General features: G+C 39.3%; 1 protein-coding gene across 1 annotated transcript in view; it reads left to right on the forward strand.

Annotated features, from left to right (window-relative positions):
- Positions 1-26345, forward strand: part of Lamc1 (laminin subunit gamma 1) — a 129949-nt gene extending 103604 nt beyond the window's left edge. The window contains exons 14-28 of the mRNA XM_004862821.4: positions 2367-2612; positions 3221-3374; positions 3927-4069; positions 5097-5275; positions 6295-6451; positions 8402-8607; positions 9197-9276; positions 11500-11637; positions 13022-13166; positions 14678-14827; positions 15081-15195; positions 16397-16596; positions 17663-17821; positions 21232-21331; positions 23348-26345. Of these exons, the coding sequence (XP_004862878.1) occupies positions 2367-2612; positions 3221-3374; positions 3927-4069; positions 5097-5275; positions 6295-6451; positions 8402-8607; positions 9197-9276; positions 11500-11637; positions 13022-13166; positions 14678-14827; positions 15081-15195; positions 16397-16596; positions 17663-17821; positions 21232-21331; positions 23348-23604 (2429 nt within the window). The 3' untranslated portion in view covers positions 23605-26345. The remainder of the gene's footprint in view (positions 1-2366; positions 2613-3220; positions 3375-3926; positions 4070-5096; positions 5276-6294; positions 6452-8401; positions 8608-9196; positions 9277-11499; positions 11638-13021; positions 13167-14677; positions 14828-15080; positions 15196-16396; positions 16597-17662; positions 17822-21231; positions 21332-23347) is intronic.
- The last annotated feature ends 235 nt before the right edge of the window (positions 26346-26580 follow it).

Consider the following 26580-nt stretch of genomic DNA (forward strand, 5'->3'; position numbering starts at 1 on the left):
CCAAGGATGAGGCCTCTCAGACTCCTCTAATGCCCTTAAGGTATCCTTCTGTAAAGTACTTGGCTTCTTTTCAGTACTAATCCTTTTAACAACTGGACTTTCCTCTGGTCAAACTTTATAGGCCCCAACTTTACAGAAGCTTTCTGGTGAAACTCAAAACTTTTAAAAGTCACTCAGCTGGGCCAGGGATTTAGCTCAGTGGTTTCACCGCCTGCTGCCCAAGCGCAAGGACCGACCCGAGTTCGATCCCTGGTACCAAAAACAAAAGTCACTCAGCTGTACCATTTATTCTTTTTTTTTTTTTTTTTTGTATTAAATTCTTTTATTGGTACATTGTAGGTATACAACACTATTACATTTCTCGTTGAGAATTGTACCTTTATATAATGCATCTTGGTTCTTATTTTTTCCCCATTCCTAGCCCTCCCTTCACGCCCTCCACCCTTCCCTATTTACAAAGACTTTATTTCCATTTTTTCCATTTCTCATCATTTTTTCCTTTCCCTTCTTTGCTTTCCCCTGCCCCTCCCACTACCCCTACCCCTTTGGATCTTTGCTTCCTATTTCGCACTATCAATTATTCATTCTAATCAATGGTACATTTTAGGTATACAATATAATGACATTCATCATTGGAAATTTGCACCTTTACATAGTCTCTCTTGGTTCTTATTTTTCACCCTTGCCCAGCCCTCCCTTCAACCCCTCCATTCCTCCCTATTTACAAAGATTTTGTTCCTATTTTTCCATTTTCTCATATTAATACCATTCCCTTCTGTCCTTTCCCTTAGCCCTCCCACTTCCTTCCCCTTTGCCCCTTTTCTCCCTATTTCACATTACCTATTATACATTTAGTCCTTATTTACACTTTCAGTTTCTCACACCAGAGAAACTTGTGCCATTTATTCTTGATACTCAGTGTAGAGCTAGCTAAAAGCCCCCAACAGTAGCAGTGCCACAGCCTGATGCTGGGCTGCCTTGAGGTTTCCTCTGGCACATTAATTAGTCCACCATCCTTAATCTCAGTTTCCCACAGAGTCAGGACACGAGCAAAATGTAGACACATTTTCTGCCAGAGCATATCACACATAGCCTGGACTGCCATTTGAGTCCTTGTTCCCAATTGAAACCTCCTGAGCCTAGTCTTTACATTCTGCATTTCTTCAGCTTCTGGTCTTCTGATCTCTAAACCGAATCTCCCATCATACTTGGCTCACAGCATTTTAGGACTCCTCCTCCAGCCAGCATCTCCAGACCTATCCAGACTCCTCCCACAGAACCAGTCCCAAAGGCATCTAAACCACATGGTCAAGTAAAGTCATAGTAATAACTCCCACTTCTCTAATATAAAAATCTGTCTTAATCACTTTCCTTGTCACTAGAACAAAATATCTGATACTTAAAGGAGAAAGGCTTTATTTTGGTTCATAGCTTATGTAGGTTTCAGTCCATAGTTGGCTGGCTCCGAGGCAGGGCAACATGGCAGAGGGGCATAGGTGAGGAATGGCTGCTCATGGGGTACTGACCAGGGAGCAGAGAGAAGGGAGGAGCCAACAGTGGGAGATCACCTTCCGAAAGCCCCACCTATGTGCCCCTTGGGGGATATCTGATATAATCGTAACATGAACAAACTCCTAATTCTCTAGGGAGTTTAGGCTAATGTAGGCCCTATTAGCTAGAAAGATAGCAATCCCACTTGAGCTAATGATGGTACTAAAGTGGAGGAAGTGGGATGAGCAATGAGTTCTGTGCAGTGGCAAAGTGCTCTGACTCTAGCTCTGCCTCTCTTCTGTCAGTTTGGTTGTGGGCAAGGTACTTAACCTTTCTGTTCCTTTAGCTCCAATAGAAACAGGTGGCAATGGACAATTTCTAAGTTATTGTCTAGAAATCTCTTTTCCTGTATTGGTTAACATTGCCAAACGAGAGGTAGCACGTGCCTTTTATATGTTAAGGGCATTATCCTGATTACTCTGTTTGGGGAACTTACAGGTTCAAGAGTGGCATATCATTTTTAAAAAATATTATCAGCTAAACCAAGCATATGTGCCATTCCTTGGAACTAGAGGTTAATAAACCTTGGGGGCCTGACTCATTTACAAAGTACTAACACACAGTTTTGGTTAGTTGTCAGAGTGTTTTAAGGGAGGTAGACAAACTGTGGTTATTATTCTAAGGAGGAAATAGAGCTGTGCTGGACTTCTCTCCATTGATTTGACTCAGCGCCAGGGCTACAGCCCAGATCCCTGCTGCCCTCCACTGTCCTGTGGCACCTCATATCTGAAAAATACACTAGACTGCTTGTGGTAACCTAGTACCAGAGATGTCCAAGGCCTTTCTCTCATAACAGCGGACTGTGTCATCCCCAGGTAAAAGATGTGAGCTCTGTGATGACGGCTACTTTGGAGACCCCCAGGGTAACAGTGGCCCTGTGAGGCTCTGCCGCCCATGCCAGTGCAATGACAACATTGACCCCAACGCAGTGGGAAACTGCAATCGCTTGACGGGAGAGTGTCTAAAATGCATCTATAATACTGCTGGCTTTTATTGTGATCGATGTAAAGATGGATTTTTTGGAAATCCCTTGGCTCCCAATCCAGCAGACAAATGCAAAGGTAATCAACCATTGGTCAGGTGCTTTATATTCCTTTATTCTGTGATTTATCTGTGTCTCTTGGACTGTTCAGTAGTTTGGTCTAGTGCAGTACTGTCCATTAAAAATACAGTGTGACGGGGCCGGGGATTTAGCTCCGTGGTTCTGCTGCCTGCCTCGCGAGCTCAAGGTTCCGAGTTCGATCCCCAGTACCAAAAAAAAGAAAAAAGAAAAAAAAATACAGTGTGACTTGCAGTTTTAAATTTATATAATTTAAAATTTTTTAGTCATCACATTAAAAGAGTAAGAAGAAACATGAAAAAGTTAATTTTAACATATTTTATTCAACCTAACATAGTCAATATATTATTTTAATAAATAACCAGTAAAAAATTAATGAAATGTATATCCTTTTTTCCCCACACTAAATCTTCAACATCTAATATTTACAGCACATCTTCAACATTTACAGCACATCTCAATCCAGGTCAGTCAGCCACATTTCAGATGCTTCACAGCTGAATGTGACCAGTGGCTTCTGTATGGCACAGCACAAATGTAAAGGATCTGTTCGAGTGGTTTATGTTTTATTTAGTCTTCCTCTCTGGTGATTTTCTCTGTCTTCTGTAGCCTGCAGTTGTAACCCATATGGGACGGTGAAGCAGCAGAGGAGCTGCAACCCTGTGACCGGGCAGTGTGAGTGTCTGCCTCACGTGGCTGGCCGCGACTGTGGTGCTTGTGACCCTGGCTTCTACAACCTGCAGAGTGGGCAAGGCTGTGAGAGGTGAGACATCAGTGCCTTTAGTGGAAGTCATCTTTACTTTTTATATTGCAAGAAGTGAATTTTTTTAAGTTATACTTAATAGTTGACTTGATTTTGTTCCAAATGATTTGAATACCTAATGCAGGAAATGCATCCTTTTGGGCCAACATTAGAGAATTGTAACTAAGGTAGTGGGACAAAGGAATGGAGAACAGTGGCTCCACTTGTTTCAGAATCAGCTGAGCAACATTTTTAAAGTAAAACGTACAAGGTTTTTTCTGGGATGCTTAGAATCAAACCCTCCTAGGTTGCAGCCTAGGAAGTCTGAGTGCCTGGTTGCAGCACTAGTTTAGAATACCAGTAGTGGTGTTAATCTTGAAAAGGAGGTCCTGAATAGCACTCATAAAAATTACTTGAATTTCGAGGTCTTAATAACCTTTTACATTCTGTTGTCATAACCTTTAACGTACTGTTTTCTGATAGAGATTACACCAGTACTGTGCTGAAAAACAATACAACTTTTGCTTAAGGTCCGTTTTTCTTACCTGAGAAATGTCCTGTGTTTGTTTTCAGGTGTGACTGCCATGCTTTGGGTTCCACTAATGGGCAGTGTGACATCCGTTCTGGCCAGTGTGAGTGCCAGCCTGGCATCACTGGTCAACACTGTGAGCGCTGTGAGGTCAACCACTTTGGATTTGGGCCTGAAGGCTGCAAACGTAAGGCGTGTTGTTGTCATGCAACCCTGAGTCTATTCTGACTCTAGTTAGAAAGGACTTTGACAACCTCTGACTAGCCACCTGGCTTACAGTCCGGGTTGTGCCTAAGTCATCATGGGTGCTCTCTTCCATGAAATAATGTTCTTTTCTAAAACTCTGGAAATCAAGGGCTTCTCTGGTTTCTTTGCAACCACCTTATGTGTATTTTCTTTTATGGTGTTTTTGATTCTTCCTTTTTTCCAAAGAAGAATCTCCCTTTGATTATTGAGCTTGCCCCCTGTGTTTAACGAAACTTTTTTATTGATGGCATTCCTAGTGGAAAGAATGAAACAGGGAAGGATTCTTTTCCCATTGTGTTTGTTGACTTACTGGCTGCAGTTGCTTCCCACCCTTGGGGCCCTTTTGGTACTATTGCGTATAAACATCTGCTTCTCCTTGGCATAAACACTTGCTTGGAATTAGGTCTCAGAACAGTTTGAATTCTGAATTCCTTCATTTCTCCTGTGGAATGTAGCAGAAGTCATTTGCTCAGCTCAGAGAACAAAGTGAGTAAACAAACTATAAAATAAAGCAAGAGAAGCATTAGCATTTGGGTTTTCTTAGTTCTTAGAGGAGTACTAAGCAGAGGATAGTCAAAGGTAGAGATGAATTCCTGAAGTGCACGGAAAGGGCATTGATTAGTTTAATGATTTCTGTAACTATTAAGTAACATGAAATGTGCCCCAAAGGATGGACACTTTATTTTTACTTTAAAAGTATGTCTTCTCTGCTAAGGGAGCCTAATCATTTAACTTCTCATAAGTAGGCCTTTTAAATAAATTTACTTACAATGATTACAATCAGTTTATTGTTATGAGTCTTGAAAAAAGAAAAAAATGAAGGGCCGGGGATTTAGCTCAGTGGTTCCACTGCCTGCCTTGCAAGCACAAGGACCCGAGTTTGATCCCTGGTACCAAAAACACAAAAAACAAAAATGCACCCTTTTTTTTTTTTTACCTACTATGTACTGTTTTCTCTTGTTCTGCAGCTTGTGACTGTCATCCGGAGGGGTCTCTTTCACTCCAGTGCAAAGACGATGGTCGCTGCGAATGCAGAGAAGGCTTTGTGGGAAACCGCTGTGACCAGTGTGAAGAGAACTATTTCTACAATCGGTCTTGGCCTGGCTGCCAGGAGTGTCCAGCTTGTTACCGACTAGTAAAGGATAAGGTGAGCTGTCAACCATGCATTCCTTCAGTCAGTAGACATTGATTGGAAACCTACTATACGCTAAGCTCCAGAGACACAGGGTGAACAAGACAGATATGGGCCCCATTCTCAAAGACTTTGCATTCCAGTTTGGAGGCAAAAATAAAAATAAATAAATAAATAAACAAATATTGAGATAAATTCTAGAAAGAATAACAAATGGAGAATAACTGGGAAATAATACTCTATAACAGGCTTTTCTAAGGAAATTCCTATATAGTGCGCTCTTAAGGATGAGAAGGAATGAGCCACATAAGAGGTAATGGCAGGTTGTTCCAGGCAGAGGGAACCCATGTACAAGGCCTGGAAGCTACAGTGTGGCTGGAGCCTGCGGAAGGGAGAGTAGTTTATGATAAGACTGGAAAGCTTGGTGGGGACAGGTTACATAGGGCCACACTGACTGTAATAAAGAATTAATGTCTTACCCTTAATCTGATGGAAATGTACCGAAGAAACTCTTACAAGCTTAGGAATCTAGTTTGTTATTTAAGAGGAGTAGTCTGACTGCTGTATAAAGAATGATAGTTAAGAGTAGAGCAAAAGAAGAAACCTTGATTGGGTTGGATCAGGATTGGGAAAGGATAGGGAAAGAGAAGAATCAGGATGGGGCTTGGGTTTTTTGCTCAAGGTAGCTAGAGACATTTTCTTCCAAGATAGCCCAGGGAGAACAGATTTAAGAAATATAAATTTGGATATTGAGTTTGAGATACTTATCAGAAAACCCAGTGGAAAAATTAAGGCAGCAATCTAATATTCAAGGGAACAATCAGAACTGAAAAACTGTCAACAGGCAATGTTTAAAGTTAAAAGTAGTGGTCCTGAAAGCTTTCTTTTGAAGTCAGAGAAATAAAGAACTGCCCTTGTCAATTGTTTACAGGTAGACATAATCTGGAGCGTACAGACCTATTCATAGAGTGCCCCTGTCATTCCTGCAGGAAGTACAGTTGAGTTCTTTTCCTTTCTTTCCTCCACATATTTAGGTTGCTGATCATCGAGTGAAACTCCAGGAATTAGAGAGTCTCATAGCAAACCTTGGAACTGGGGTTGAGATGGTGACAGATCAAGCCTTTGAGGATAGACTAAAGGAAGCAGAGAGAGAGGTTATGGACCTCCTTCGTGAGGCCCAGGATGTCAGAGGTACATACAAGTAAACTGTGGGTAAATCTGTGATGTGGCTCCTAATTCAAAGTTAATTACTGCAGTTTTATAAATTTCTTTATCACTTTTTAAACAACTTGTGGAATATGAATTACTTTGTTTTTCAAACAATATTTTGAAAGCCAACCCATCAAGTTTATGCTTTTAAGATACAATAAATAGAAGATAATTTTCCAAAATATCAAGAACTGTTTGATGTTCAAATTTAAAATATTTTATAAATCTGTTCCATATATTTTTCTGGCAATTAGTGATGTTGAACTTTTTTTCATATACTTGTTGGTTGTGTTTATGTCTCTTGAAAATGTCTATTTAGGTCTACTGTCTCTGTTTAAATCAGGTTATTTGGGTTTTTGCTATTGAGTTTTTGGAGTTCCTTACATATTGGGGATATCAAGTCCTGGTCAGATGTATAATTAGCCCATACTTTTTCTCGTTCTATAGGTTATTTCTTACCTTTATGCTGTAGAAGCTTTTTAGTTTGGTATAATTCCAATTTATCTATTTTGTCTTTTGTTTCCTATTCTTTGGGGATCTTGTCCAAAAAATTTGTGCCCATTCAGATGTCATAAAGCATTTCACTTATGTTTTCTTCTAGCAGTTCATTGATTCCGGTCTTACATTTAAGTCTTTAATTCATAAGTTGAGTTTTGTAACTAATGAACTAATGAATAATAGGAGTCTAGTTTCATTCTTCTGCATGTAAATATCTAGTTTTCCCAACACCATTAATTAAAAAGATTGTCCTTTTCCATGAATGTTCTTAGTAGTATTGTTGAAAGTTGGTTCTAGGTTCTCCATTTTGTTCCAAAAGCTGGTCAGTTTTGAGTAGGATTATATGATGGGTTTTGTATATGAATATAACCTCATGACATATGAAAATTTAATACTGACTGGCTTGTTTTTGCTTGTACTTTTATCTTTTGCTTTTTCAGGACCCAAGTATAAGGTTTAAATTTAATAGACATAACTAATAAAGGACCATTTGAAAAATCATTTAGAAGCAGAGATCAGTTTGAAAGAAATTACATAGATATGCAGAGCAAAGGGGAGGGATAGTCCAAAAGTCTACTTAAAATACAAAATGAGTTGAATTTGCCATACTTCAACATCTGTTTAAACATAGATTTTTCTGTTTTAAAATATATTTAGCTTTCAGGACTGGTGGAATTTTTGAACAATTTCATATATTTATGATTAAATCTGACATGTGCTGGATATCAAAATCAATCTTTCCTTCATCAGACATTCCTCACTTGTCTTCTCTTTGTTAATCCTGTGTAAGACTGTGGGTATATAGTGATGAGTAGAAAGAGGGACTTGCCAGGCATGGTGGCTCATGCCTTTCCAGGCACTCTGGGAGGCTGAGGCAAGGAAGATCACAGGTTTGAGCTCAACTTGGTCAACTTGGCAATCCTCCTGCCTCAGCCTCCTTAGCAATTTAGTGAGACCTTGTCTCAAAATAAAAAATGGGGGGCTGGGGATTTGGCTCAGTGGCTCCATGCCTGCCTCGCAAGTACAAGGTCCTGAGTTCGACACCCGGTGCTACAAAAATAAAAAATGGGCTGGGGATGTAGCTCAATGTAAAGGCCCTGGGTTCAGTCCCTAGTCAAAAGAAAAATGGACCAAGAAAGGGGCTCAGGGCCGGGGATTTAGCTCAGTGGTTCCGCCGCCTGTCTCGCAAGCGCAAGGTGCCGAGTTTGATCCCCAGTACCAAAAAAAAAAAAAGAAAGGGGCTCATAGTTAAGTGGGATGGAGAGATATATAATTGGAGCCTGGTGTGAGAAATGTAGCAGTGAAGGTGTGAGAGGACATGGAAAACTTGTCACAAAGATGCTGTTTTGAAAAGTAAAAATACACAGTGCCTCAGATTTCATGCAGGATGTTAGTCTCCCTTCAGATAATTTATGGTCTTTCTTCACAATTCAGATGTAGACCAGAACTTGATGGATCGACTTCAGAGAGTGAATAACACCCTGTACAGCCAGGTTAGCCGTTTACAGAATATCCGGAATACCATTGAAGAGACTGGGAGCTTGGCTGAGCAGGCGCGAGCCCGAGTAGAGAGCACAGAGCATCTGATTGAAATCGCTTCCAGAGAACTGGAGAAAGCAAAAGTTGCTGTTGCCAATGTGGTAAATGATTGGGAAGTTCTAGGGTTAGGGTTGGGGGAGCCCTTTGATCATTTGTAGCAAGTCTGTTAATGGCAGTGGAGTGGTTCTTCAGCTCCTCCCTTCTTGTTCTATGAGCAAGAAAACCATATTGCTCATGTTTGTCATGTAACAATACAGACAGAATTAAAATTGGCTGGGTGTGGTAGCCCACGCCTGTAATCCCAGCACTGAGGAGGCAGGAGGATTGCTGTGAGTTTGAGGCCAGCCTGGGTTGCATAGTTTAAGGCCAGCCTGGGTTGCATAGTTTAAGGCCAGCCTGAACTACATAGCAAGACCCTTTATCCAAAAACAGAACAAAAAAACCATAGGAGCACCTAGGTTTGTTGTTGTTGTTGTTGTTCCTTCATTGGTACTCAGCAATTTCATCTTCCTTTATCCTTCATTGAAAATAGCAATAATTTTCAGTGAAAAGTGTTGATATTAAATAAAGACCGCTGAAAATTAGCACTTTTTTGCCCCCAACCCTAATAAAAAGTTAGTTTTGACCCTTGCTTTGTGAAATTTAAAACAATTCAGTCCTTTCAGACTAAATGTTTTATTTCCTTTTCAGTCAATCACTCAACCAGAATCAACTGGGGACCCAAACAACATGACTGTCTTGGCAGAGGAGGCCCGAAAACTCGCAGAACGGTAACATGCTGACCCCCAGCTAGCTGTCAGGGTGCAGCTTTCCTTCTGTGCATGTGGTCCTGCGTCATCTCACAAACACTTTCCACTGCACAGTTTGCTCACCTTTCTGAAATGTGTCCCGTCTTCCTTTTATTTTGAAATTAAATATTTATTTTATTAGAGTGCGATTAGTTTGAAGTGCCGTTATATTTGCATATCTCAAAACCACACCATTTTTAGATTTTTAACTTCAAAACCTTACAGTTAATAGGTTTCTGAGAAACTGTAGAATTTAATTATTGATTTAAATTTTTATATTTGTCAATAAAAATGTACAATTTTCAAATCTCAGTAGAAAATATTACTAGCGTATAGTACAGTTGAAAATAAGCCAAAGAAAACTGACCATTTTCATTCTTGAGTTTTTAAAGATTTTTTTTATTATGGTAATCTCTTTAGAAGGTTTTAAATTATAGAAGGCTTCAAGTTAAAAAGATCTTAAAAAACAAAATTGCTGGAATATAGGCTCCATTAGGACAGGCATTTTTGTCTATTTTACTCACTACTAAAGCCTCAGGGCCTGGCCTGTGGTAGGTATTCAGTAAATGTTTGTTGACTGCATTGCAGAAGTTAGTAGACCTCATGGATGGGGTTTATAAATTAGGCCTTAGGGTAGAATTTTAGTCACAGTGTCCACAACAGTTATATTGACTTCTTGCTTTCACATGTGCTATCTTTCTATTCTGTGTAAATGTGAATTTGTAAGCTGTATAATGTAGTTTATAGAGTATTCATGGTTTAATAGCTGAATTTTCTTGTGAAAAGATAACTGACCACATTATGAAAAAACTCCCAAGAAAACTAAGTCTTGGAGATAAATCAGTTCTGGTGAGCTTCATACAGGGATTTTGAACAAAAGTTTACTTTGACAAAAAGAATGGCCACATATTGTAGTTTGACAGTGTCCTGAATTGTGACACTATAACATGAAATTTTAGAAATGGAAAAACCCTTAGCATTTATCCAGCTCAAATGCATTATTTGACTATAGAGTCCCTGTTGACATGTTCATTGCAGTTTGTCGTTGAGGGGCTTTTCCTGCCAGTAATCAGGTTACATGTGAAAAGTCTTGAATAGTCCAAGCTGTTTTAAGACTATGTAGCAACTGAACTAGACTAGCAGATTGTTATTAATAACTATTTGTCCTGCCGGGGATTTAGCTCAGGGGCACTATGTCTGCCTCACAATCATAAGGTCCTGACTTCGATCCCCAGTACCAAAAAAAAAAAAAGTGATTACAGTTTGTCCTGAGATTTATGTTTATGACTAAATGATTTCTTGTTAGCATACAGTTTTATTGGTAAATTAGTCTTAAATAATTATATTTAAATATAAACATTTGTACCTAAAAATTTTATACCACTAATTTATGTGGACAATATCCATTCTCAGTTTAGAGAGTAATATTCATAAACTTGACCCCACCAGAATGATTGCAAAGTTCTAAATTCATGAGATTTTTTCAGTATTCTTATATTTCTGCCTAAGTTGGTATATGTATATACAGAGTCTGCCCTCAAAAATGTCGTCTCAGTTACTTTTCTTCATTGGTGAGACGAAATACCTGAAACCCAAAATTAAAGGAGGAAAGGTTTATTTAGTTCACAGTTTAAAGAGGTTTCAGTCCGTAATTGGCTGGCTCCGAGACAGGGTGGCACGGCAGACAGGCATCACAGAGGAGAAATAGTTCATGGCAGGCAGAAGGTAGCAAAGCAAGTGACAAACTACAAGTAACTCAACACCAAGCCTCTTTCTGTCCCATACATTGTATCCAGGCTGCCCTCCCTGAGGGGGGATAGCACTCACAGCCTTAATCCTAGCATTGTACCATGAATCAGTCACACACTGTAGCCCCAGCCACCTCTGAAAAAGCTTTGGGGGGACATCTAAACACAAGCCATAACAAATATATGCATCAGGAAAAGAAAAACATATAAATATTTTAATACTAAATTTATTGAGACATCGTGAGGTTAATACAAGTTACCTTTGGCCTCTGCAATTATAAAATGTCCTCAAAGTGGTGACCATTAGTTCCAGACTTTTATTAGTATGGCGAACTGTTGAAATGTACATGCATTTTTTGGGCAGATTCTGTATAATAAAATAAAAATTACTTAAACTTTTCTTCTTTCCCTGTCAGATGGTCTGCTTCATGATTTACTTTTTCTCTTTCATGTACAGCCATAAACAAGAGGCTGATGACATTGTACGAGTGGCAAAGACAGCCAATGATACATCTACTGAGGCATATAATCTGCTTTTGAGGACCCTGGCAGGAGAAAATCAGACAGCATTTGAGATTGAAGAGCTTAATAGGAAGTGAGTATAATTTAAAGGTGGCTTACAGTCCTTTCAATATTGTTGTAAGTAACACCAGCTCAATAAAGAATTAAATGATGTGGATTCAGGCTATGCATTCATGCAATAAGATTTCTTTTGTTAATCAAGCTTTTGAAATAGAAAAGTAATTAGAGAAGGGACTATGGAGCCACAGAGATTTTTTTATCCAATTACAATAACTGGAGAATGGTAACAAGGCTAGTCATGGTGCTTAAAATTCTGCATAAATGAAGACAGAAAATAGGATATAGAGAATACATTCTTGAACTACAAATCTTCAAAGAGGTCTAAAATAAGAAATTACAAGATGAGTGCCTGCCTTGCAAGTTCAAGGTCCTGAGTTCGATCACCAGTAACAAAAAAAAGAAAGAAATTACAAGATGAGAATCTTTTATCTAAAATACTTGGTGCACGAGTTTTGAATATTGGACTTTTTTCAGATTTTGGGGTATTTGCATATACATAATGAGCTATATCATGTGAGGTACTCAAGTCGAAACACAAGATTCACCTATGTTCATATGTAATTTATACACATAGCCTAAAATTCCGTATAATATTTTTGGCTTGCCTCCATTTTGACTGCCTGCATTTTGACTTGTGGCACCATGTTGGTACTCAAAAAGTTTTAGATTTTGAAGCATTTTAAATTTAGGTGTCAGAGATGCTCAACCTATATAGGACATATTGTATGTTATAAATATAAGTGATGAGATGAAATGTAAATTTCAGCTAAATGTTGGTATTAAATGAAAGCATTTTAATGTAACATTTCCTTTGAGGTTTTGTGCAGAGGACTGTAACATTGATTATGCACAAAGCAGACTGTAAAGAGTTAACCCCACAATTGGCTTGTTTATAGAAGTGAGTCTGACTGAAGCCTACATGCCAAGGTCAGAGTAACTTGCACACAGATTCCGTTCCTACAACTAAAACCTTCAGACTAGAAGGACGATGTTCTAATTACAACCATATATTTTGTCTATTCTGTTCCTAATTCGAGAATGCTTTGTCTTATCCTTCATGAGCCTTGTTTACATTAATTTCCATAGAAACCACACATCACCTTTACCCCAGTTGATTGCCAATAAAAGTCAGTGCCTGGGACTGGCCAAGGCCTTTGTCGGTAGCACTGGCATTGGTCATCCTGCCACCCCGTTTTCTCTCCTAGTTCTGTTTCTTAATGTATTTTTTTCTCAGGCCTGTGTCACACACTGGATGGGAGGGTACTGGAACCTGACCACAGGGGTCTCTGGGAATTTTGAGAATACTGTCATAGTGATATAAACTATATTGAATCTGGTTAACATTAATATGCTAAAACCAGCCATCTTTTTATTAAATCATATAATTTGTTCCTTAGGTATGAACAAGCAAAGAATATCTCACAGGATCTAGAAAAGCAAGCTGCCCGCGTCCATGAGGAGGCTAAGCGGGCAGGTGACAAAGCTGTGGAGATCTATGCCAGTGTGGCTCAGCTGGCCCCTGTGGACTCAGAGACACTGGAGGTATGTACCTGTGCCAGCTGTCACTGATGCTATCATGCACATCCCCACCCCTCTGGTCTATAAGAGCCCGTCTGATGGCCTGCGTCCCCCCCATCACCCCTTCAGCTGACTCATTGAGTTGTTTTAAGTATACCAGTAGAACTCATCAAGGTAAAAAATCTTGCTATAATTAATCTTAATGACTATAAAGATTATTATTAACATTGAATAGTGAGGGGTACTTTGGCAATATGAGTTATCCTGAATCTTGCACATATAGCCAAATTATAAATTATTGGAATTACTTAAAGCACAATGCATATAGACTCTTATCCCAGACACTGTGTGCTGGATACTTGGGAAGTAATAAAAAAAGGTTGGATGCACATTGAGACGGTACTCTTAAGTGAAATAAATAGGACAATGTGTAAATACCAAATAGTTTCTCTGGTGTGAGAAACTAAAAGTGTAAATAAGGTTCAAATGGTATAATTGATAATGTGAAATAGGAAGAAAAGGTCTAAAGGAGTAGGGGAAGTAGGAAGGGTAGAGGAAAAGGAAAGAGAAAAGAAAAAATATGAGAAAAGGAAAAAATGGAAACAAAGTCTTTGTAAATAGGGAAGGGTGGAGGGGGTGAATGGAGGGCAGGGAAATGGGGAAAAAAATAAGAACCAAGATATATCATGTAAAGGTACAAGATCCCAATGATGAATGTAACTGTATTTTATACCTAAAATGTACCAATAAACTTAATGAAAAAAACCAGGATGTTTCAAATGAAAGAACTGTATTAGGATGTTCTGTGGCAGGTCAAACATTTTGGGGTTGCTAGAATTTTATTTCAGATCTATACTGTAATCATGTTTCCTTATACAAATCTCTGTATAAATGTATTTTTGCATTAAGAATTAGACTTGAAATTTGCTGTTTTTGTCTTTCAGAATCTGTATCTTTCAGTATATCTTTCAAAATTTCACTTTCTGTGTGTGAGGGTGTTGACATCCTAAGAGTTTTTAGATCTCTTCAGATATATACATACTGTCTGATTCCATATATTTCAAATTGAAAATACTCAAGACTACTCTACAATGACAACCATCAGAACAGTGGCAACTGCAGGAAGGGAGAGGGGGAGACATGCCATGGAAAGGGATACAGGGGAAGCTCAGGATGATGGAAATATTCTGTCTTGATTGAGGTATTGACTACATAGGTAAATATATTTGTCGGAACTCATCAAACTACATGTAAACACAGAATTTCACTGTGTGTAGAGTATACCTCAATTTAAAAATAAAGGTGCACAAAATCTTGATCTGTGCTATTCTTTTAAAAATAGCAACTGAACATTTAAGTGTTACAGAGTTCCCACCTTGCTTTTCATTAGTTTTTTCATTTAAAATGTAATAATCTTGGCCTGGGGATTTAGCTCAGTGGGTCTGCCGCCTGCCTTACAAGTGCAGAGTCCCGAGTTCAATCCTTGGTACCCCCCCCCTCAAAAAAAAGTAATACTCTTACTTGCTTTTTCATAGAATGAAGCAAATAAAATAAAGAAAGAAGCTGCCGATTTGGACCGTCTGATTGATCAGAAGTTAAAGGATTATGAGGACCTCAGAGAAGACATGATTGGGAAGGAATTGGAAGTAAAGAAACTTCTGGAGAGTGGAAAAGTTGAGCAGCAGGTTGGTTTTATTTTCAGCTTGCTTCACTTCTTGAGGCAAGTGAAACCATCCTGGTAAAGCTGTGTTTCTCATGGTACCAGAGTTGCAGAGACGGCAACCGCAGAGTGCTCAGAGGTGGCGTATGCTGACACCAGAGCCCAGCATGCTGTGTGCTGCATGCTGTGTGCTGCAGAGCGTCTGAGCTGAGCTGTCTGTCAGGAGAGGGCAGGGGGGTGGCTTTGGACAGTTTTTCTGACCTGCTGTGCCTTTGCAGACTGCTGACCAACTCCTGGCCCGTGCTGATGCCGCCAAGGCTCTTGCTGAAGAAGCTGCTAAAAAGGGACGAAATACCTTACAGGAAGCCAATGACATTCTCAACAACCTGAAAGGTATGAGAGCGTCAAGTAACCGGAGTATAGTGTTTGCTTCCTTCATTATTTTTTCTTTTTTTTTGGTACTGGGGATCGAACTCAGGACCTTGCGCTTGCAAGGCAGGCAGTGGCACCACTTAGCTAAATCCCAGGCCCTTCCCTGTCTTTTTAGTGTTAGCATGATACTCTTCAAACACACATGAAGTGAAAGCTAATAGTGTAATAAACCCCATTTACCTATTAGATTTAACAATTACCATGATTTTTACCATACTTTGTTAGCACCTTACACTTTGTTGTTACTCTGGGCATCAAACCTGGGGCTTCACCTGTGGTAGGCAAGCACTGTACCACTAAGCCACATCCCTAGTCCCATCCTCCATTTTTTTATACTGAAGTATTCCAAAGAAATTCCTAGTGCATATATCATTTTACCCCTACATACTTCAATATGAAAATCACAAAAAGGCATTTTTTTGTTGTTGGAATAACTCATGTAACCAAAATCTGCCTATTCAGCCAACTTAGCATTTGGTAAATAGAGATTGGTAGCCTTTCTCTGACAATGACATTTAATTCTTTGTTTTTCTCTTTCTTCACCCTACATGGAAAAGAAATGTGCCTGGTTCACTGAGTAGCTCTGGATTCACCTCTGATAAAATAATCATAGGTTCTATAAATAAGAAGGATTTATAGGGTAGTAATTGAAAGTTTGGGCTTTGGTGTCAGCTGGTCTGAGTTTAAATCCCTGCTCCACAAAGAATCCTCTTTAGACATCAGTTTTTCTTGTTTATAAAAATGATACAGTGCCTGCGTCACAGGGACCTAAGGGCTTTAGTTCGGTGCCTGACACATCATAAACACAAAGTAAATGGGAGCTTTCTGTAGCACTTGAGGTGGTAATAGCATACTCACTGCTCTGCCTCAAAGCAAATTTTGAAGTAAGAACTCTCTTTCCTGAAGCACATGTATGTTCTTAAGACTATTCCTGGGAAACTTTCCACATTGAGATTGTGTGTGTGTGTGTGTGTGTGTGTGTGTGTGCGTGCACGCGTGTGCGCGCGCTCTTTTGGTCTTCTAAAATTTCGACCCATGCTATTTTTCATTTTTCTCCCTGACTTTTATTGCTCGTAAAACAATCCAGTCACAGCTCCCTGAAAGGTTCCCCTTTTTACTTGTTGGGAGTTCTGTTCAAGTGCATTCCTTGAACTCCTTTTAGATTTCGATAGACGAGTGAACGATAACAAGACCGCTGCAGAGGAGGCGCTAAGGAGGATTCCCTCCATTGAACAGACCATTGCTGAAGCCGATGAAAAGACTCGGGATGCACGGCTGGCGCTTGGCAGCGCAGCAGCAGATGCCACAGAAGCCAAGAGCAAGGCTTACGAGGCCGAGAGGATCGCGAGTGCAGTCCAGAAGGTGTGTACTTTCCCTGCTCCGCAGCGGCCCCTGCTCCCACATTTCTCCACTTTCCACACCCCCGACCCCACCCAAGCCCTTTCAGGTCTCCTTAGCTCCAGCAAAACTGTCTTGACCTATCCTTGTCTTTTTTCTTTTTCCAATAGTCATTAGAGTAGGTAATCACATTGACTGAGAAGAAGGAACCAGTAAAAGGCCCTTTAAATGTTGTGTCTGAGTGTGGGGCCTGCGTTATTATGGGGGTGGAGGCATGTGGGGATTCAAAGGCCATAGAGCCCTTTTCCACAAAAAATGAGGCGCTTCCTAGATAAACAAGTTTCTTGGATCTGGACAGGTGACTTCTTTTCAATCTTAGGTAGAGTGTTATACACAACTTTTAAGCCCTCTTGAACATTCTGCCTTACCCAACACCCTCCCAAATCAACTTTCTGTAGCTACCCTGGTGGGCTCCTTAGATTCATTTTAGGGAGTCATTTCTTTATGCTGGTCTTTTCATATTTAGAGCAATCTTTCTATTTAAAGGAGATATTGGAGCTGATTCTAAAATTAGTTTGAGAATCACAGAAATTTCTTCGTTTCTCTAGAACAATTGGTGTTTGGGTTAGTTATACAGTATTTTATGAAATACTGACATTTCAGGATTATGGCCTTTTTGTACGTAATGAACTGTTAAGAAGAACCAGGCTAGCTTTGAATTTAAAATTGTCCAAGTGAAAGAATGTTTATCATTTGCTAGCCATGTGACCTCAACTTAAAATGGCAATGGGAAGGCAAGCAATTTCAAAGATTGAAGAAGAGAGTGTAAGCGAATGCACTTCATAAAATATAAAACGCCATGATGTTAGGTAGTATTATGTTATTAGATATTACAGTATTCATTAGGTATCATTTTCTTTAATTATTTTTACTGGGAGCCCAAATATATGTCAGAAAATAATATGAATTACTGTACTGCTCTTTCTGGATTGTCTTTTTGAGTCATTTCACAAATTATAAAAGGAGTAGAAGCATACTTTAGAAAAGGGAAAGCTTTTTAAAATCAGCAATTTGCTTATTTTGTGCTTAGAATGCTACCAGCACCAAGGCAGAAGCGGAACAGACCTTTGCAGAAGTCACAGATCTGGATAAGGAAGTGAATAGTATGTTGAGGCAACTGCAAGAAGCAGAGAGAGAGCTGAAGAGAAAGCAAGATGATGCTAACCAGGACATGATGATGGCCGGGATGGTAAGGGCCTTGGCATATTTGCTCCTGGGTAGAAATGAAGGATGTTCAAGAACACAGGTCTCCAACCTGTTGAGAAATCTTTTACCTATGGACTTCTGTTTTTCATTGCATTTTCTGGTCAAGATTTGGGTTGATACCTTACATAAAAGATAAAGAATCTGGCTCTTCTGTCAATTACCTCTGTCACACAGTTGTCATGTCTCAATGCAAAATATTGAAAGCAAAACATTGTTTTACATAATTGAAGTTTTAGGGCATTTAAAAAGTATTTATATTTTTAAATGAGTAATTGTATAGAATATAAAGGTAATAAAAGAGAATATAATGAAAAGTTAATTTACATTCTAGTTCTTCCATCAACTTGTTCCCTAAAAGCAAAGGCCAATTTCTTTTCTTCTTTTCTTTTTTTTTTTTTTTTTTTTTAAGAGTAGGAAAAATGTATTGACGGGAAGATACCTTCTGTCTAAGAGAGACAGAAGGGGGACGGGAAAGGGGGTTGCCCTCTCACCCAATTTCTCACAGGTGCTTAATGGGATAAAGCCACAAGGTGAGGTGGGTTCAAGTTGGGAAAAAACTATAGTCAACTAGTAAGATTGCAAGTACAGTTGCTTAGGTAATACTGATCCAGTGAGAAATCACAATGTGGACAAAACTATGAACAATAAGATTATGACAAGTATAGTCGCTTAGGTAATATTGATTAAATATTACCCAGTGGGGAAATAAGTCACATAGCAAGCATACAAGGAATGAGCAAGGAATTTTGGTGGTAAGGTCTGGGTCCCCCACCCAGGTGATTGATGCCTATTTAGAATACCAATCACTGCTGTTCATCCTATGTGGGTGTGGTAGTTTCTCTGCTTTTACAATGCTGACCTTCAGTGAATGTTTCTTCACTGACCTCCATGTTGGCTCCACCTAACTGCCTACAAGATATCTAATTAACTTACCTATCTACAGTATCCCCCCCTCTGAAGAAGTACCCCTAACTGCCGTGAGGGGGCAAAGGGCGAAGAGCATTCTGGGTACTTTCAGCTGAAGAGGGTCGTAGTTGTGATCAGCAGTCAGAGTTACTCTACAAAGGGTCTAGCTAAAGGCCCTTGATAGGCACCAGGCACTGTCATCTTGGGTAGGCATATAGCTTTGAGTCTTAACCAGTAATCTCAGTGGAAGACCTCCAAAATGATATAGGGGGAAGAGATGTAACTCCCAAACCTGCTAGATATCCGAAGTGGGAGTTCGTGTTCTCTGAAATCAAAGAATGAATTCTAGGAACAACAGAGGTTAAGAGTAGGAAAATTTATTGAGAAAAAGATAGCTTCTGTCTAAGAGAGACAGAAGGGGGACCAGAAAGTGGGTTGCCCAGGCCAGTTTCTTATATAGAAGAAATTTTTTTTTTTGTACCGGAGATCAAACTCGGAACCTTTTGCTTTCGAGACAGGTGGCGGCACCATGAGCTAAATCCCCGGCCCTATATAAGAAATTTTTAAAGATGGTTTTCTTTACCACATCACCAAGGTGTACTGATCTTACATCCAATTTAACTGCTTACTTTTTGTGACAATGTATACATAACACTTTTTGTAACAAAATTCATTTATTTTTGGAGACAGAGTCTCATTATGTAATTCAGGCTGACTTTAAATTCACTATGTAGCCCAGGCTGGTCTTGAACTTGCAATGATCCTCATGCCTCAGCCTCCCAAGTACTGAGATTACAGGCATGTACCACCAAGCTCAGCACAAAATTGAATTGTGAATATATACCCCAACGAAGAGCTAGGGCCCATTTTTTTGTTCTTTGCTATATTTGGCTTTGGAAAGACTTTAATGGAATCATAACAACTCTTCTTTTCCAGTGTAGTGTCACTGTCACAGAATGACACTTTCAATGTAAGGAAGGGCCCCTTTCTTTTCTGCTGCTAAAAGAACAGAGACCCTCACGGTGGATCATTTTTACTTTGGGATGGAAAGGAAAGACACAAGCTTGGGGTAGTGATAATGGAAGCATTCCTGTGAAAGCACCTTATTCTGTTATGCATTTGTGTTTTGTTTGGATTGCCCTAATTTTCTGTGACACAGTGTGGCTCAAGTGAAAATTCCCATAAAGGAAAAATAGGTACTTGTCATATGTGTTGAGAGTCTGTGGATTTCATTTTTAATATATTTATGAAAACATTACATTTCAAGTTTCTTGAAAGAAAGAAAATGCTATGTTCTTCATGAACTTCAAAAATGGATAGGATTTAGTTCAAACAATAGAAGATCTATCTACTTTGATTTTTGGTAAATAACTTCTAAGGAACATATACCACCCTCACATACACCATTTCACTGGCATTTGTGTCAATTTCTGAAAGGATAGCCCTCTGCCAGCATTGTTTGAGTCTGTAATGTCTTTTGTTTTAACCCAAAGCATGAAGATTATGGTTGTTCCTGGAGCGTGAGATCCACAGGTTAAACACATCAGGATCTCTCTGGAGACGAATAATGAATAGCGAAGTCCTGTCCCCACCTCTTCCAGCACACTGGCAGTCAGCCTGTCCTGGCTCGGGAAGCACAGCTGCCACATGAATGGAGATTTAATCATTTATTTGTGAAGGCTTTTTGCTTCCCTTTCTTTTTCCTCTTTAACATTTTCACATTATTTTGATCCCAAAATGTTTGTGTTGTCTTGACCTCAAAACTAGGGGAAATGGTGTTGCTATAGGGAGCTCAAAGCCACTCATTTATATCCTGACTAGATTTCCTTGTAAGAGCATCTGGTTTCTGATGTTTAGACATTTCCTCTTCCACTGCTGCTTCCCGGTGACTCATGCACAGTGTGTTTGTTCAAGTTTCATGGAATTTTTCCAAATATATTTACCTTTGGTTGGTTTTGAAATTTTAAATTATATTTTTCCCAATAAATGAGTCATGGGGTTAGGGTTGTTGCTAGGTAGTTGCAAGTTGAGGAGGATTTTACAGAAAAGCTTCACTTATTTATGAAAATTTTCTAAGAATAGGCCATTTCTAATAATCAAGTCTCTAAGAATATCTTGAAGGACATGTTTTTGGTTCTAAAATTCATCCTTACAAAATAAGTTGTTTCTACCTGGTGGATTTTATTATCTACATGTATTCTTGTGTAAGAAAGTGGAAAAAGGAGATATTGATTTTTCAAAGACTAATAGTGTTGGGATACTGATTGTTTATGACTGTTGCATAAAGGAGAAATGGCAGCATCCTTCACCTAAAAATACAACCCCCAAAAAACAAAAATCTGCAGTGAGAGTTTATAACTTCATGAGTTGGAAAAGGGGAAAGTATCTGAAAATTAGATTTGTGGGCTCCCTGTGGGGAAAATAGTCAAAGAAGATGAGTGTATAGACTCAGAACTATTCGTGTCATTTATCCCTTTGCCTTTACAGGCTTCACAGGCTGCTCAGGAAGCTGAGATCAATGCCAGAAAAGCCAAAAACTCTGTCAACAGCCTCCTCAGCATGATTAACGACCTCTTGGAGCAGCTGGGTAAGTGGCCATAGGGTCAGTGTAGTCAGTCTTTGTATCCTTTGTGCTGTTCTTGGGATCTAATGTAGTTGACTCAAAGGAAGGTCAGTCTGTAAATACCTTTAAGGTGATCCATTAAATTACTAATATTTCTTTTAGCTCTTGCTTATTTAAAAATGCTTTTATAAGATAGGCATGGTGGCCTGTGCCTGTAATCCTCACACTGGGGAGACTGAGGCAGGAGGCTTGCCACGGTCGGCTACATAGTGAGTTTTAGACCAGCTTGAACTATATAATGAGGCCCTGTGTCAAACCTCCCCCCTGCCCAAATAAACAAACGAACAAACAAATAAATAAATAAATGCATTTTAAAATAAGCATGTGTCTTGCATGGTAGAACCTTCAAGAAAGACTTGAATCATTACAGTTTTCATATGTTCAGCAACTTCAGAGTGTGAGCTGAACCATGACTTTAAGTTGTACTATTGGACAAGAGCTTACTGGTGCCTTTCATATACCCTTCCCTAAATGGAACACCATGGTCTCAGGACTGTGTTTATATTTTGAATATATGTTACCAGCTAGTAGAGCTCATTTGTGGTCCAGGTTCATGGTGCAATTAAACAATGATTTTTTTTTTTAGCTCATCCTAAGAGCATCATTTAGGGACTTAAAGGGAAGGATTTCAATGGTAGAATAAAACAGTACTTTTACATGGTCATGATTTCATTGCCAGGAGTTCTCTTTATTTGCTTACTAAAGGACAGTTTGATTAGGTGAAAGCTTTTCTGTCCAAAGAGAGAAAGATCTTCATTTTTCAAGGAAATGTAAGCATACTAAAACATGCTTTTAATCCGCAATGTTTACGATAGGGAGTAGGGTTTATTTTGGGACAGATACATTTTTTTTATCAGATTCCATAATAAAGTAGTAATACTCTAGGCAGGACTCTTTGTAGCAAGATATTATATTTTAATTTTCTAGAACTCTTTTTTAAAAAGTTATAATAAATATTTAAAGGAAATTTTGTTATTTACATACATTAACCATTTTATATATTTTATATGTGGCCCAAGACAATTCTTTTTCACTGAGAAAAGAGGGGAAAAAAAGGCGGGCTGCATTTAGACACAGCTGCTAAAGAATGATGTGTTTTGTTTGATGGAGTTTTTTCTTGGGTAGGAGATATTTATCTGTCTCAAATGTCAAGAATAACAAATCATTTATGAGCAGATGAAAGTAAGTGAGACGAGCAGGACTTTATAATTAATCAGACTTAGGTTAGACTGCTTTGTTGCCTATAGGTTATACAAAGTTTAGCAAATTATTTAACATCTGAAAATCATTGAAGTAAAATAGTCTTAGGAGAATTTAATCAAGTGGAATATGCATGAAGTTCTGTTGGTTGTGTCTGCTTTTGTTTATTGTAGAGAAATTTCTTTCCAAAGAACTTCCTTTTTTTACTACTTGTTTAAAGAAAAGCTTTCCTGAAGTTACTTCAGCATTTCAACCGTGGCCATTTTCCATAAGAAGGTTCCCAGTAATGCCTAACTCCTCAAATCAGGAAATAACCCCTAAAGCCAACCCCATCTTACCTGCAATCTTAAGAGCTGAGGGCTCAAGATTCTATCTTGAGAGATTTTTTTTTTTTGTTCTTTAGATGGTACTAAAATGACATACACATTACACATATAGACCCAAAAGGAATGGAATGTCACCAGAAGACCTTAAGAACCACAAGGGAAGCTTAAGGTCTAGAACACTGTAGCTGTGTATTTAGAAAACGTTCTTCAAAACCATTTTCTCAGAAAAAAAAAACATCTGGCCTAATATTAATGCTGTGCTCTGACCTTCCCCCATCATGTTCCTTGTTTACATGGTTTATACCCTAGTACAGAGCAGCCACCTACAAGGCAGGGCAACTTTCATGTCTTAGCAGCTGCTGACTTAGTTTATAGAAAGGCTAGTGGAGCTTGTGGGATGATGTTATTCTCACTGAATGGTTCTTTCTCTTCTGTATTCTCTCTGGCTCTACAGGGCAGCTGGACACAGTGGACCTGAATAAGCTAAATGAGATTGAAGGAACCCTGAGCAAAGCCAAAGATGAAATGAAGGTCAGTGATCTTGATAGGAAAGTGTCAGACCTGGAGAACGAAGCCAAGAAGCAGGAGGCTGCCATTATGGACTATAACCGAGATATCGAGGAGATCATGAAGGACATTCAAAACCTGGAGGACATCAAGAAGACCTTACCATCCGGCTGCTTCAACACCCCATCCATCGAAAAGCCTTAGCCTTGGGAGGGCTGAAAGGCAGCATCCCCTGACAGGGGGGCACTTGTGAGGCCACAGAGTGCCTTGACACAAAGATGACATTTTTGAGACCCCCACTTCTCTGCTGCTCTCCATCACTGTCCTTTTGAACCAGGAAAAGTCACAGAGTTTAAAGAGAAGCAAGTTACACATCCTGAACCGGGAACAAAGGGTTTGATCTATAATAAAGTCTCTCTTCCACTCATGTCACTACCTTACCCACTCTTTCCCTTCTGATTTGCATGAGGATGTGGCATCCTGCAGTGGCATAAAATGTGAACCCGTGTGTGCCAGGGCAGAGCAAGCAGCCTGCCCCTCTCACATTGATACCAGCAGAACCTCCTCAGTCTCAGTACCCTTGTTTCTATGAAGGAAAAGTTTGGCTACTAATCATAGCATTGTGATGGCCAGTATATCCAGTCCATGGATAAAGAAAATGCATCTGCATTTTCTGCCCTTCTCTTTTTAAGCAAAAGGAAATAAACATCCTGTGCCAAAGGTATTGGTCATTAGAATGTCAGTAGCCATCCGTCAGTCGTGCTAGCTGTTTTGAGTATAGGACACTGAGCCATCTACGGCTAAGAATGCAGTTATTTATGAGAATCTCCAGGAGTAGCTGGCAGAAGTTGACTGAAGATTTTCTCATATATTAATAATTGACTAGGAAGATGAACTTTTTTCAGATCTTTGGGCAGCTGACAATGTAAATCTGGATGGGCAGCTTACACTCACCACTAGACCAGTGGACATCTTTTAATATTCTGATAAGTGGAAGTTGCACAGGAGAAACAACAGGGATATGATAACCACTAAAGTTTTTTCCACATCAAACTTAATTCTTAGCTTTTTAAAAAATATATACATTAGTCTTGGAAGTAGTGTTAAAATATCTGTGAGAGAACAGTTGCTCCCTAAGATCTGGACAAAAACAAAACAAATGTCCAGTCTTTTCTAACAAATGGATCAAGCAGATGCAAGTTGTAGAGTCAGCATCTCATACATGCTTTTTTCCCTTCTATTGGAAAGGGACAAACGTTCTGACTCTTAGCTCCAGTTTTCTTCTGATATTTCCATCTTCTGGAATTCTTCAGACAATTCAAATTCTTGTTTGCCAAGTCCTGGTGGCAAATGGTTGCACTCAGTATTTCACACAGCTGCTGACACCATCTAGTCCCTGCACTTTGTGATTCAGCCCACTCTAACCCTTCCCTCCATGAAGAGAGGAAGAACTTTATGTGGAGTTTCCTAGTGAGCTTCTCAACCTTTAGTCCTCAGCTCTGTGGTTGTCTTGTAAGACCACAGTGTGACAGATCCCTGCCATATACCCCCTTCCTTCTACCAATCTGCCTTTGAGATTCATATATAGCCTTTAACACTATGCAACTTTGTACTTTGTGTAGCGGGGGAAAGAAACTATTATCTGACACACTGGTGCTATTAATTATTTCAAATTTATATTTTTTGTGAATGGGTTGTTTTTGTTTTGTTTATCATGATTATAGAGTAAGGAATTTATGTAAATATACTTGGTCCTATTTCTAGAATGGCACTATCTGTTCACGTCTTTGCTTGATTTCCTCTCTTCACTGGCACAGTATACCTCTATACCTCCTTCCCTTCCATCTAGAATTCCCTGGATCATATCAGTTCCACAGTACTTTGCTCTCTCCCTTGTGTTCGAAGCATGTCCACTGTGTAACATGAGTATCTATCTGCTTTCCTCCACACCCCAACTGAGGACATCTTCCGCTGCAGTCCTGATGATCCTAAGCCACAGCCCCCTGTTGCTTATGATACCTGTGCCAGAATGGGAATGCCAGCTTGACCCAGTACAGTGTGATCAGGAGAGTTTGCCAAGGGGCTTTTTGACACCATTGTGGCTCTAGCCAGGAATAAGCTGGAAATACCCTTTCTGGAGTTTTTTGAGCCAATTTCATAAGAAGTGTGGCATGGCTTATCACTGTTCGGGCATCAGGAATAGTGCTACTACTGGGTAGACAGGGAGAGGTGGTGCACACAGTTCTGGGTAGCCTTAGGGTGCACCACAATTCTCCACCAAGTGTTAACCTGGCATACCCTTACATTTCACTCTTGTTTCCCTCATGCCTCTTGTATTCTCACAGGAGTTGTGGCTTTTTCTTGCCAGGTTTTTACATTGGTGTTTCTAAGCTAGTTCCTCATATTCAGTGGCCATATCCTAACATGCATTTTGGTCCTAGTTGCAGGAAAAGTATTAAAAATAGACTGCTAGGGATGTTGCAGTCAGAGTTACTCCAGCAAGTCTTAGACCCTGGTGGGTCTTTTTTGTTTGGGGTTTTTTAAAATTTTCTTTTCTCCTCCATCTATGTGGTATATTTTTAAACAGAATTTTATTTTTAAAATGAAAACTCTTTACAAAATGATGCCTTAACTACAGCTCCTGCAATATAGCCATTATTTTATTGTATAGTTCCAGTTATCTGTATTTTGTGTAATAAAATTGACAGAATGGCTGCTGCAGAATGCTGGGTGTCACAGGGAATAGATACTGTTATTTTTCCCTGGAATTTTTCCTTTTGATTCCAACTATGGCCCTTTTACATGTGCTTCACTTTAGCTGTCTGCCCTAACCTCTAAAGTCTTGCTCTCCAGGGTGTTTACTAAAACGCAACACTTGGCATTTTTTATGTTTAAAAAAACCAGTATTTTATTTATAATAAAATCTGAATATTTGTAACCCTTTATATTTGGTGTGGCCTGAGTGTGGGACTGGTATTTGCTCCAAAAGTAATGATGAATGCTTATAGTGTCTTTGGGTGACTTTTTTTCCCGCCCTTGGGAATCTACTTTTTTTTTAACCTTCCTCAAGTTGGGATACTTTGATGTAACCCAGAAGTTGGAAAACTTCTGTAAAGAGCTACATAGTAAGTATTTTAGGATTTGCAGATCATTCGCAGTTATAGCTATTAGCTCTGCTCA

The sequence above is a fragment of the Heterocephalus glaber genome, unplaced genomic scaffold (assembly GCF_053883595.1).
Source record: "Heterocephalus glaber isolate CG9 unplaced genomic scaffold, H.glaber_assembly_v1.0 deba00001600, whole genome shotgun sequence".
Lineage (NCBI taxonomy): Eukaryota > Metazoa > Chordata > Mammalia > Rodentia > Bathyergidae > Heterocephalus > Heterocephalus glaber.